Here is a 13,571-nt window from a genome sequence, read left to right as displayed (position 1 = left end):
CCACAAAAGGTGAAAAGTGCGCGACAAAATAGATTTTGTGTACGTCGCTAATCGGAAATGCGGCTATATGGCACTACTATTGGTGGCGACTGCTTTAGTCGCCATAGAAACACCGAAAAACCTGATTTCCTAAAGTTCTCTAGCAATAACAAATGCTAAAGTGAGTTGTTGAAAGCAGATTATTCTATGAAGTATTTGTGGCTATATTTCAAAGCCTAAATGACAAATGTCTTAGCCATTCTAGAAGCCTATGATAAGTGACAAAAAAAGTATGAAAAGTGGCAATTGCATGGAAAATTCAAGACAAGTGTCATACACTTATCATGCTTCAAATCTCTTTTAAAGCCTATAAATACGCAATCAACTTAGGCAAAATCATCAGCAACTTTCCTTGGTTTTTCATTCTTCACTAGCTTATTTTGTTGTCTTTCTTTCTCAAAATTCAGTAGTCTATTTTCTTTTGTTCCTCTTTTTTAAATAGTTGGGCTTGTAATTTAATATTTTGTTGATTCATGTATCTTCTAAAATAGAGGTAAGTTTTTTTAATCTTGGAGAGACATTTCACACTGCTTAAATAGTTTCTTAGGATAGTGCTCAACACGACTCAAGTCAATTCGCGTATTTGCTTACAAATAATATTATAGCAGTATTATTGTAATTTCCCCGTTGTCATTTTACTACAGTGTTAATTTTATCATAGAAAATACGTTGGCTAATGGAGACCTTTTTTTTTATTTTACATATAATTTTTGTAAAAAATTTCTGCAAGGCTTGGAAATGTGCATCCTCCCCGTCGCATTGTTATTATTAGAGTTTAGCGACTAAGCTTGCCATAAAAAGTAAATAAATACGGCCACAAAATAGATCTTATGCAGGTCGCTACTTAGGGACGGCAACCTACAACAATATTATTGGTGGCGACTGTCCTTTTTCACTCTATTCTCTCCCTTTCTCCTTTTCCCCTTTATATTACACACGTCTAGGAACTGTAAAATATAACCAAATTAAAGGACCTAGGATTGAGATTCCAAGTTTTAGAAATAATTTTGTTTCAAGAGAGCATTGTGATAGAGTAGGCGTTCAATGTACAAGTCCTATGGCGGACGGCAGAAGACAACAGTCGCTAAATGCCATGACATCTTCGTTAAGCTGATGGAGACCATTTTTGGTTCCTAATTTGTTTTCGAATCAAATTATATGTTGTCTTTTTGTCATGAGAAAATACATGCCTATAGGAATCTGTGTACGGCAGCTCAAGAGAAGTTACAATCTAGACGGGCCATTTTTTTAACGTACGAAAAACTTAGAGGATATTGGAATTTGATGAACACAACCTTGGAGTTTTATCTGACCAAACATTAATTATATAGACTAACCAGCTAGCTCTCCATTATTCAGAAACCAAAGATTTTATAACTAAGAATAGAGAGAGAGATCATGAAGAATTTTAGATTTGGTACTACATCTCTTATTGTGTTACTCGTTCTAGCTACTCTTTCTTGTCCCACAGATGCAAGATTGCCAACCTGCAATCCTAGCAGCAAGATAAAGGCGAAAAAGCCGCCGACGGGGCACTGTAACATTGAAGATGATGACATATGTTGCATCAAAGGCAAAGTCTATACTACTTACAAATGTTCACCCCCAGTTTCTAAGAAGAGTACCAAGGCAGTTCTCACATTGGATAGTTTTGAAAAGGGTGGAGATGGATATGGACCATCAAAATGTGATAACAAGTATCATTCTGATCATACACATGTTGTAGCTCTTTCCACTGGTTGGTACAATGGAGGAGGAAGGTGCCTTAGTAACATTACAATAAATGCTAATAATGGAATAAGTGTAAAAGCCATGGTTGTGGATGAGTGTGACTCAACCATGGGTTGTGATGAGAAACATGATTATCAACCACCTTGTCCTAATAACCTTGTTATAGCTTCACAAGCAGTTTGGAGAGATTTACATGTGCCTATGAACGAATGGGGGGAGTTGGATATAACTTGGTCTGATGAATAGGCTAATTAAACTTCTTGTTTGTACTCCAATGTGTTATCAATCTCGTTTGAATATTTCTGTTTCTGTAACTTTCTTCAAAAGCTATATCACTATATTACTAATTTTACAGAACTGTAATGATACAAGTAAACAATATACCACTCTTTGCTTCACATTAGGTAACGGTATTCTCTATTATATATAGGTTCCATATGAAAAATAATAATTCATACATTCCTATGAAATAGCAATACATTTTCTCCCATAATTCAAAAATCAGTTCTACTACATCATGTCTGCAGCAATCTCTTAGCACTAGTTTCATTTGAATCACTGATTCCTTTTGGTTCAACTACGTCTATAACAATCCTCAACTACCAGTTTAGTTGTCAGCCATATCTTGAGACTTAAATAGAGTGTTCTGCTCCATCTTCAGCATTTGGCTGATTATATAACTAGTTTAAATGATGACACCGTTGAAATGGCAAGTAATTTCTCCAATTGCCGCTCCAGCACTCCTGCTGCAACACTATCATTTCTTGGTCACAAGATTAACTCTTGCTGCAAACTCATTGATTCCAGTTTTACTTTGCTGCTTTTTACTCCTAAGTACTGAAACCTGTAGGAGATCACAATTAGAAGTACACTAATTGTAGAAGCTCATGCTGAATACAAACATGTATCAGTGACATTTTTGCAGCAACAATGGTCGTAAATAGTATATTATAGAACAGAAAAAGGGGAAGACGACTAAGATCTGCAAACTTGAAAAGCTTCTCCTCAACATAGCAAAGCAAAGCTATATTTTAACAATGTCTATGATTCTTTTTAGTTTCTTTTATTTCTTCATATGATGATGGTTCCTTTTAGTTAACCAATAGTAATGATTTTTTATAGAGGATCACTGTATGATATAGTGTTTCATGAGCAGGATAGGAATATCATCTTTGAACCTCATCACCAAGTCTAAAGCTCGAGCCTGAGTTTTCTGGGTTCAAATTGATTAAGCTCGACGGTTGGCTGCTGTTCCTGGTAGTAATGAATTTTAACAAAAGTCAAAAGTAATGTAGAAATAAAACATTACGTATGAATAATTAATCCCTCGTGGTTTCCAAAAATCAAGCAGATATCTGTCTAACGAGCGGTATTGTCCATAAGAAATAAGATAAAAGCAATTAAACAGTAAAAAAAGAAAAATCCAAAACAACTATTATCATTTTCAGTGATCAACTTGGACCATAATCAAAACTAGCTCCAAATTTATCATATTGTCATCAAAGCAATATAATCGATCTTTATGCCTATATCATCAAAACTAGCTACTCCTACCTTTCTCCCTAGAAACAATTATTTAACTACGGGCCATCGGTTTTAAACACAAAAAAAATGGTGTATGTTTGCATAAAAAGTGAGAATACGCAGATGTATGATACCTTAGGCCTATCCATAGAGCTGCCAAAATAACCTATTCCAAAAGATGAGGAAGAGTAAACAGCTGCAATCTCAACAGTTTCCAGCTTAGCCAAAGTACCTGCAACCTATGGACAACAGATCGCCAGCCAATGTGTAGTTCCTTTATCTTTTTTTCCTTTAGATTGAAGCAGGGGAAACTAGAAAGATAAAGAAACACAGGAACGATCTTACTAATCTTGAAGGCTCTGCTTGAACTAGAAGGAATCCAGCACTACTTTCAGCACCACATTGGCTGTTTTCTTGAACAGTTCGCAAAACCTTTTTACAGGCAGAAGATGGACCAGCTTGTGACCTGCAGAAAGAAACAGGCCAGTATCAAATTCAAGCGCGAAAAGCGAGATGAAACCTAATATGTGCATGTTCAAGTTCAACAATGACCACTAATGTTCAGTAAAATACATCGAATCTTGCAGGCAAAATTTTCTTCAATGCTAAAGGAGTTCAACAATCATATTGGCCATAGCTAATAATGGGGACAAGTGGGAAAGAAAATATCTTAGATGCATGGCAAACATACAGTGATGATGAAATACAACATTCCCGAGCAGCAAATCCTTTCATTAGATGCTCTCCAGCACCACTGACACAGCATCCCACAATAAATGGAGCTCCAAAAGGCCCTATTGACGATGCCCAACAACCGGAACCATACATTGCTGCTAGACCCACACGCCCACTTACCTGTTAGAAGTTTAACGGCTGAATAAATAAGCAACCCAAAAAATTTACCAGCTCAATATAAAGAAAATAATGGAAAAGGGCCTCTTCTCTTTCAAATACAATAAATCAGAGCTAGGAAAAGTTTCACAGCAATTAAGTTTGCTAAAGGAAATAATAGACATTGAAATCAAGAAAACTTTACACTCCGAGTAGATTGTACGGATACTGCTCAAAAACAGAAATTCAAAGCCAACCAGAAGCAGACATCTTCGAAGAAACCAAAACCATGATACAACTTTTAATTACTTCAATAATCTCATGGTTTTTAATCTTCACGTACATGGTGCTTGTTGAGTACTACTTGCAAATTGTGAGAAGATATGCATCTGGGTTGCTTCGTGAGATGAAAAAAGATGGTTAGTTTTTTCTTTAATGTGAAATGGCAAAATTTTATTCTGTTCTTCTGCAATCGTATACGTATTAAGGGAGCACCCCTTAATACATTTGTCAGGAGTCTTTGCACCTTCCTCTCCACCTACGATAAAAATGGGGAAAAGAAAAAATGGAAAAGAAGTTTGAGTTGACTAATTAAGCATGTCGAAGTCTTATTTCATTTGGCTCCTGTTGTTTTTTTTGAGCCGAGGGTCTCCTGGAAACAGCCTCTCTACCCTTCGGGGTAGTGGTAAGGTCTGCGTACATATTACCCTCCCCAGACCCCACTTGTGGGATTATACTGGGTCGTTGTTGTGGTTGTTGTACATGGTGCTTGTATAAAGTCAAAGTACAAAATAAGCCTTTCAAGCAGTCAGGTATGACCGGAGAGTAAAGTGCAGAAAAAGGATATACTGAGAAGTTAAATAGAAGCAGCAGAAGATAGGCAAATACATGTATATTTGTTCCAACAGCACAAAAGTTTTAAGATTAGCAAACAGGTGTTGGTTTCTAAAAACTTCAAAAATTTGCTTTAGGTGTTCCGCATGCTCATCAAAATTTTTAGAATAAATCAAGATACCATCGAAATAAACCACCACAAATTTTCCATGAAAATCCTTAAAAACATGATTAATCAATCTCATAAAATTGCTGGGTGCATTAGTCAAGCCAAAAGGCATAACTAACCACTCATAAAGCCCATAATGGTCTCAAGGATCTCAGAGTTGTTATCACTTAGCTTTACGGCCCTGTGCTCACTACCCACCACTATGAACTCTTATCCATTAACAAATGCAAGTTGTATTCTTCTTCCTTCATTGTTTTACCTTTTGCGGATCAAGATTTCCCCAAATAAAGCGGAATAGATATAGAAGATTCATATAGTGCGTCCCCAATTAGTTTGAGGTCGGGGCGTAGTAGATGCTATTGTTATTATTTGACCAAATATTTTATTGGTTTCTTTTGATGAAAATCGTCAGAAATTCCGATAATGACTATAGAGAGACGAGACCCGTTAAAGCGAAGCAGAAGGAGAAGACTGCCTGAAATATTGACCAACAAATAAGACAGAATTACCAAGAAAATCAATTTGGATAACTGGTTCTTTCCCAAAAGGCATATACATTGACCAATACACTCCCTTGTTCAAGTACTGTGGTTGTGTTCAATTAAGACCTTCCACTTATAGTGCGACAGAATGAGAACTTTCTATTTTCCAGTTTGAACAACAGTCGGCATTATGAAGGCTCTAATAACTTAAGATAATCTTAAATTCACAAAGGCTATCACATAAAAATTAAAGCCTAAATTCAGAACACACACCCCCCCCCAAACACACACACACACACACCCCAACTGAAGTATCTAACACCCAGATGAAGCTGCACCAGTCACAATCCTTCTACCGTGAAACCTTGAAGTGCATAAATTCAAACATGCTCATACAGCGTATCAGTATACCAGGAAAATGCAGAAGTTGGGCAGAAAAACAATTACTGCAAAAGCTACAAGTTCATGTCATTTCTAGAAGCATCACCTTCAATGCTATACCACCACTAGAGGCTCCACAAGCTATATGTCCTTCTGAATCGAGACAGATAACGCCAACTGTGTCCGAAATCAAGTCTTCATCTAACGCATCACCAACTCCATTTCCCCACAACTGATCACATGGTTGGCCCTCTACTTGTGAAAAAGAATGCAAACATATATGAGATAGACACACACACACACACACACAGAGAGAGGCAGAGAGGGAGAGGGAATCAACCAAAAAAACAAAATATTTCATGACATGAAAAATTACTGGAAAACAAGATGGTCCGGCCAAGTAGAATATGCCAACAAGGAAATAGTGATTATATGGGAGCATTGAATTTGGTCATACCTTGTAACTATGCAATTGTCTACTACATTAAAATGCATATATATTATGCTCCTGTAGTATCTATGTAGCCTGCAGAAGATCAGTGTCACTTCTGATGACAAAAATACTCAATCAGAGGACAAGTGTCTCCAGTCAATTCAGTCAACTTGAGAATATAAATTGTATAGTCATCTAGCAGCCTAAAGCACAATACTTCGATGATCCCATAAGCTTTAGACTCTACAGATTGTATAGCAAGGGAATGTTTCATATACTGGAATATACAACTTTTATGGGCACATACTACAAAGTAACAACTAAGGATACAACTTATTAGAGGGGTTTACGATACGTCTAATGTTAAGTAAATGCAAAAATGGGATACTTGAGACCTCATAATATGTAATGTCCGTTCATGAGAACTCGAAATAGTAATTTTTATCCACTCACTATCCCTTCACACATCACGATAATTAGACGTATTAAGGAAATCCAAGGAAAATCTAAAACATAGAGAATAAGTAGCCATATCAAAGTCAAAAGATTTTGGACAACAATATGCTACAACTTACCAGATATTGCATTAGTCTCTTTAAGATGTGTCATCTTTAAGTCAAGAGCATCATTACCAACTTTGGCATCATGAAGCATTGCTTTGTATCTTTTCCACTGGGTACTTGCCTTCCCAGTCACAAGCCACTGTTTCCATATGACAAATAAATAGTACACTTCAAATCAAGTTCAGGAAAAATGAATATTTAGATTAAGCACATAGACCTCCCATTTAAGTGATTAAAATTCAAGAGACCTCCCTTATAGCTTAGAGAATGCTAAGCACTTCCCCTCTAATGATATAGAGTCTCCCCACTGGTAAAAAGTGTTATCGACAACCTCGATTTTGGAGCAACAGCAGAAGAATGTGTATTAACAATTTTACCCTAAAAATGAAATTATCCTTAACCTAGAAGTTGAAATTTGAAGAAAAATTTTAACCATGAAAAACTAAAACATAGTAGGAGGCAATTAAGATTAAAAATATAGATAAAAAAGAAAGAAGGAAAGTGGAATGTGGTGGATAACCAATTAGCTCCACAAATAGTTAATGTGAATAGTGGAAACTTGTTGCTTTTGATTATGACATGATGCTGAATGGGTGGTGGGTGTCATTCACTATTGACATAGCAGTAACTGGACAGAAGCAATTTCTGACTTGACACACCATCTGACAATAACTGATGACATCCATACAAAACGACTAATATAATGTGAAACATGTGTGGTACATACATCATCCAGCATTCTGGCTGCACATGTGATGAAGATTGTTTAATTCCTCCTAAAGAGGAGAAACTCCTGATGTTAGAATTGGGTGGAAAAGGTTAAACACCAGAGACAAACCCGTAAAGAGATGTGGTGCCACCAAAAATAGACATAAATGCTCCCTTCATCGTAATTTATATGACATCTTTCGATTATAGGACGCCCCAAAAAGTTCAACACCAATCCATTTCTATACAACTTTAAAAAATTTCCGGAATTCAGATTCATTAAACTACTCTCTTAAGAAAATAAACAATGGACCTGACTCAACAACAAAAACGACCCCCGCCCCCCTCGCGGACAAGCCAAGACCTGGACAATTAGAGCTTTGACAACATAATATCGGGGTCCAACCTGTGCACATTGGAAAATACAACAAGAAGAATGGGATTTGGCTCTGATACCATGTTAAGAAAATGGACCTTGCCCTAACTCAACTCCACAAGCTAACTCATGAGGCGACAACCCACTTCCCTACCAATATGGGTACACTTCTAACATCGAAGTTTAAACTTCGATGTGATGTTTCTCTATCAACCTAATTTTCCAACCATGATATTTCTTTTATTATAACTAATACACTAACATTTAAGTCAAATCTAACATATTAACTCCATAGCCCTTGGGCTTGGTTCAATGATAAGAGCGCAATTCATGATGTGGTTTAGGTGCACGGCACGATTCGAACCTTACCACACACAAAAATCTAGTATTTAAGTGAGAAAGTTTAAGGGGTTGCCCCATTCTCCACCGAGTTTCGAACCACGTTCCAACTGGCCCTCGAGGATTTTCCGTTATCAAAAAAGCGGACATCCTAACTCCATGATTAGTCAATTACCTGACATAGATGGAACAAAGGAGTAGTTAAAACTACAACAACAAAAAAAAAAAAAAATTATGGTTGGCCATGTGGTGTAAAGGTTGCTCTCTGCTAGACAAAAACTTATTAAGCCGTTCACCAAGATCTAGGATCTCAGATTTCCAGTGAAAAGAGCTAATTATATAAGTATCCACATTACATGAAATAAAGAAGTTTTCATAATTATTGAGCTTTTCAATTATTTCACAATTAGCAAGAATTTTTAAGTACACAATTAATAAGAATATTACAGACCATTTTATACCATGCACCTCAACATATAAAAAGAATATAGAGTTGTCCTTTCAAATAAAAAAAAAAACTGCATTAATTCTGCTGACTTATAACAGATCATTAACACAGAGAAAACACGCGCCGACGTGTACGGCCACGAAGAATGTCGGAGCTGAGAGGGTCTGATCAGCAACCTCACTGGCCATTTCTCTTTTTTCTGAATTTATTTCCCAGAGTGTCGGCGCGTGATTTATACGATTTATAAGCCACATTTGTCTAATTCCATTTATGTCTCCGTTTCTCCATTCTCAATATCCCGTTTTAGACTTCTTGTAATTACATAAAATTTTCTTTTTTAAAATTTAACTTTTCATTTATAATTCTCCGTTAGGGACTGACTTTACGAAAAATGGTTTTTCCTTGGAAGTTAACCCCTTGGATGATTAATGATTATCGATTTTCTTTTCATAAATATAAAAATTCATACTGTATATGTATACTCAATAGTACTTGTTGGATTTTTTAGACCGTTAATAAATATGTGATACATTGAAGAATAACTCATTTGCGCTGCATTAGGAGGAACTTTCTTTAATTTCATTATCTATTGCAGAATCACAAATGAAAGCTAAAATTTTGATAAGAAAATTTATATGTAATGAATAAGAATCCAAACAGGAATCTAAAATAGGAAAAACTTAGACGTTTCTATTAGCAAACACAAGTTTATTGCATGTGACTTATAAATCGCATTAGGCAAGTGCAATTTAACGTAATAAATTGCATTTGTTGCATTTGCGACTTATGGCATGTATAATAAGGACTTCTGTCTATTCTTTCCATCATGTTTTATCCTTAAACTGCATTCTACACCTGAGTTTTGTATATTTATAGTATTCTCTCAAAAACAACACATCACTAAGTATGGGGATAGCCAACTGCTTGTCACTCATTGCTATACGTTCTCGGGTGGGGACAGCCAACTGTTTGTAAAACAGGAACGGGTGATATGGTTAATCGGAACATATAGATCTCACTAAGCAGGGGCGGATGCAAGTTCAATAAAGTGTGTATCACACGATACCGCTTCGTCGGATTTTTTTACTAAATATGTATTAATACTATGTGAAAATGACCAAGTACAAAAAAATGACATCACTCAACACAAATTTTATATGACTTTTTTTGCTCTAAGAGGTCAAAGGTTCAAATCTCACATAGCATGTATTTTTGAAAATATTTGAGAAAGCCTCTACTAAGTGTTGCGGAAGTCAAATGTATATAGTGTGAATAAGTCACAACTACTATACCAAAAATTATGACAGCCACCAAATAATAAATAAAACAATAAAATAACAATAAAAGGAACGCCAAAATTTACGAGGTTCGGCCAATTTTGCCTACTCCTCGGACACAACCAATATTTTATTCCACTCCAAAAATACAAGTGAAATAATACTAAAGAGAGAAGATACAAATGCCTTAAGAAGATAAGAAGGCAAATGAGAGGTGTGTTTAAATCCTAAACATTAGGCCTCCTTTTATAGGGAAAAAATCCCAACCAATTTGGTCTTCCACCGATGTGGGAGTTTTGGCATACAACAAATCTCCACCTTGGCAAAGTTCCACATCTTCAATTTTCTCTCAATAACAAATTTTGGTTATGTCTTCATCTTCAATCTTCAGTGTTCAACAATGTTGATCAAATCCAAACAATGTTGAAACTTGACCGCAGTCACCACTTTTGTCAGCATATCAGCAGGATTCTCCGTAGTATGAATTTTCTTCATTGTGACTCCATCTTCTTCTATAATTTCTCGTATGAAATGATACCGAACATCAATGTGCTTCGTCCTTGCATGATAAACTTGGTTCTTCACCAATTGAATAGCACTTTGACTATCACAAAAGATTGTGATACTTTTTTGTTCAACACCAAGCTCCTTTACCAATCCCTGAAGCCAAATTGCTTCCTTCACAGCCTCTGTAATAGCCATATATTCTGCCTCTGTTGTAGACAAAGCAACTGTTGACTGTAAAGTAAACTTCCAACTAACTGGTGCCTTTGCAAAACTAAACACATAACCAGTAGTTGATCTTCGTTTGTCCAGATCACCCGCAAAATCTGAGTCACAATATCCAACTACAGACTGATTGTCTTCCTGCTCAAAAACTAACCCAACATCTACAGTATTGTGAATATACCGTAGAATCCACTTCACAGCTTGCCAATGCTCCTTTCCTGGATTATGCATGTATCTGCTAATAACTCCAACAACTTGTGAAATGTCAGGTCTCGTACAGACCATTGCATACATCAAGCTACCAACAGCATTTGCGTATGGTACATTTGACATATACTCTCGTTCAGCTTCATCCTTTGGCGACATAGTAGTACTTAGCTTAAAATGGGGAGCAAGTGGAGTACTAACTGGCTTAGTCTTTTCATCTATGCCAAAACGTTGTAGTACTCTTTTCAAATATTCTTTCTGAGATAAACAGAGTTTCTTTGAACGTTTATCTCTTATTATCTCCATGCCAAGAATTTTCTTTGCCTCACCCAAATCCTTCATCTCGAACTCCTTCTTCAGTTGAATCTTCAACTTATCAATCTTCCGAATTCTTGGAAGCTATCAACATATCATCAACATATAGGAGAAGATATACAAAGGAACCATCTTTAAGCTTGTGCAAATACACACAATGATCGTATTTGCTTCTCTTGTACCCTTGCCGCAACATAAACTCGTCAAATCGCTTGTACCATTGTCTAGAAGATTGTTTCAATCCGTACAACGATTTTTCAAGTTTGCACATCATATTTTCTTTTCCAGCAACTTTGAATCCTTCTAGCTGAGTCATGTAGATTTCCTCCTCCAAGTTTCCATGTAAAAATGCAGTTTTTACATCCATCTGAACTAGTTCCAAATCCAATTGTGCTACCAAAGCCAACATAATTGTAATGGAGGAATGTTTTATAACTGGGGAAAACACTTTATTGTAATCAATTCCCTTCTTTTGAGCATATCCTTTGGCCACCAATCTTGCTTTGTAGCGAACATCTACTTGGTTAGGAAATCATTCCTTCTTTGCAAATACCCATTTGCACCCAATTGCTTTCTTTCCCTTCGGGAGATTGGCCAATCTCCATGTATGATTCTGATGAAGAGACTGTATTTCATCATTCATGGCAATCCTCCACTTATCTTCTTCTGAACTTTGGACTGCGTCTTTATAAGTGGTAGGAACATCATCAGCTATAATTGAGGTTGCACAAGCAACCGTCTCTATGAGACGAACATGTTTCGTTATTGTTCTTTTTGGCCTGCTGGTTGCTATTGATTCAAGTTGTTGTTGAGGTTCCTGAGTTGGAATCTCCTTTACTGACTCTCCTTCCAGAGGGTAATCTTCATTTGTTTCCTCCTCTGCTTCTTGTGTAGGAAAAATAAATTGTCCCTCAAACTCCACCTGCTTAGAAGCACCTTCATTTTTGCTTGGTATCTTCTGTTACCTTATTTACCATAGCATATTCATCAAAGGTAACATCCCTGCTGAATATTACTTTCTTTGTCATAGGACACCATAAGCGATATCCTTTGACTCCAGAAGTAATTCCCATAAAAATAGCCTTCTTTGCCCTTGGATCCAATTTTGACTCTGTCACATGATAATATGCAGTTGAGCCAAACACGTGCAAAGAGTCATAATCTACAGCAGTTTTTCCATACCATTTTTCAAATGGTGTCTTGCCATCAACAGCAGCAGATGGTATGCGATTAATGAGGTGGCATGCATATGTAACTGCCTCAGCCCAAAATTCTTTGCCCAAGCCAGCATTGGACAACATACACCGTACCTTCTCCAGTAAAGTCCGGTTCATACGTTCTGCCACTCCATTCTGTTGTGGTGTATGTCTGACAGTGAAGTGTCGGACGATGCCATCATTTTCACAGACCTTATTGAAATGATCATTTTTGTATTCACCTTCATTGTCTGTGCGAATACACTTGATCCTCCTGCCTGTTTGATTCTCCACCATCGTCTTCCATTTGAGAAAAATTCCCAACACTTCATTTTTGCTCTTCATTGTATACATCCACGCTCTTCGGGAAAAATCATCAACAAAGGTTACAAAATAGTGCTTCCCACCCAATGAAGGTGTTTTGGAAGGACCCCAAACATGAGAGTGTACATAATCCAAAATGCCTTTAGTATTATGGATTGTTGTACCAAATTTAACTCTTGTCTGTTTCCCTTTAACACAATGCTCACAAAACTCCAAGTTGCAAGCTTTTACTCCTTTTAACAATCCTTGATCTGATAGAGTTTTCAAGGATTTTCCTCCAGCATGTCCCAAGCGCATGTACCATAGCTTGGTTGCTTCTGCCTCTTTGTCGTCACTGGATGTCACTGTCGCTATCCCAATAATTGTACTGCCATGATAGCGGTACATATTATTATTCTTCCAATTAGCCTTCATTACCACTAGTGCACCGGAACATACTCTCATCACTCCATTTTCTGCAATGATTTTGAACCCTTTTGATTCGAGGGCTCCTACAAAGATGAGATTCTTCTTCAAATTTGGTACATATCGAACATCTGTTAATGTTCTGATCATTCCATAATGGTTCCTTAATCGTATTGAACCAATTCCATATGAGGTAAGAGGGTTGTTGTCCGCTGTGTGGATGACTCCATATTTTCCCTTTTGAAAATTCACGAACCAGT

The 13,571-nt window shown here is 36.7% G+C and overlaps 2 protein-coding genes across 7 annotated transcripts; one reads left to right on the top strand and one right to left on the bottom strand.

Moving 5' to 3' along the window:
* Positions 1–448: 448 nt before the first annotated feature.
* Positions 449–2,154, top strand: LOC107794185 (kiwellin-1-like). The gene has a single exon (XM_016616653.2). It carries the CDS (start codon positions 1,438–1,440, stop codon positions 2,014–2,016), a length of 579 nt encoding a protein of 192 aa, XP_016472139.1. The 5' UTR covers positions 449–1,437; the 3' UTR covers positions 2,017–2,154.
* Positions 2,155–2,170: 16 nt separating this feature from the next.
* On the bottom strand, positions 2,171–8,592 carry LOC107794187 (putative threonine aspartase). 6 transcript variants are annotated; one of them, XM_075225835.1, is made up of 8 exons: positions 8,441–8,592; positions 7,000–7,126; positions 6,098–6,246; positions 3,986–4,149; positions 3,640–3,760; positions 3,429–3,533; positions 2,949–3,024; positions 2,171–2,614 (listed from the first exon to the last, which is right to left on the bottom strand). In XM_075225835.1, the coding sequence occupies exons 1-7, from the start codon at positions 8,558–8,560 to the stop codon at positions 2,962–2,964; spliced, it is 849 nt and encodes a 282-aa protein (XP_075081936.1). In that variant the 5' UTR covers positions 8,561–8,592; the 3' UTR covers positions 2,171–2,614; positions 2,949–2,961. The 6 variants fall into 6 exon arrangements, with proteins under 6 accessions (XP_075081936.1, XP_075081935.1, XP_075081937.1 ...); XM_075225834.1 differs by lacking the exon at positions 2,949–3,024 and having other exon boundaries at positions 8,441–8,582; XM_075225836.1 differs by lacking the exons at positions 2,949–3,024; positions 8,441–8,592 and adding an exon at positions 7,715–7,881.
* Between the last annotated feature and the right edge of the window lie 4,979 nt (positions 8,593–13,571).

The sequence above is a fragment of the Nicotiana tabacum genome, chromosome 11, assembly GCF_000715075.1.
Source record: "Nicotiana tabacum cultivar K326 chromosome 11, ASM71507v2, whole genome shotgun sequence".
NCBI classification, from domain to species: domain Eukaryota; kingdom Viridiplantae; phylum Streptophyta; class Magnoliopsida; order Solanales; family Solanaceae; genus Nicotiana; species Nicotiana tabacum.
The sequence above is the reverse complement of the archived record's forward strand: the minus strand, read 5'-3'. Positions and strand labels throughout refer to the sequence as shown.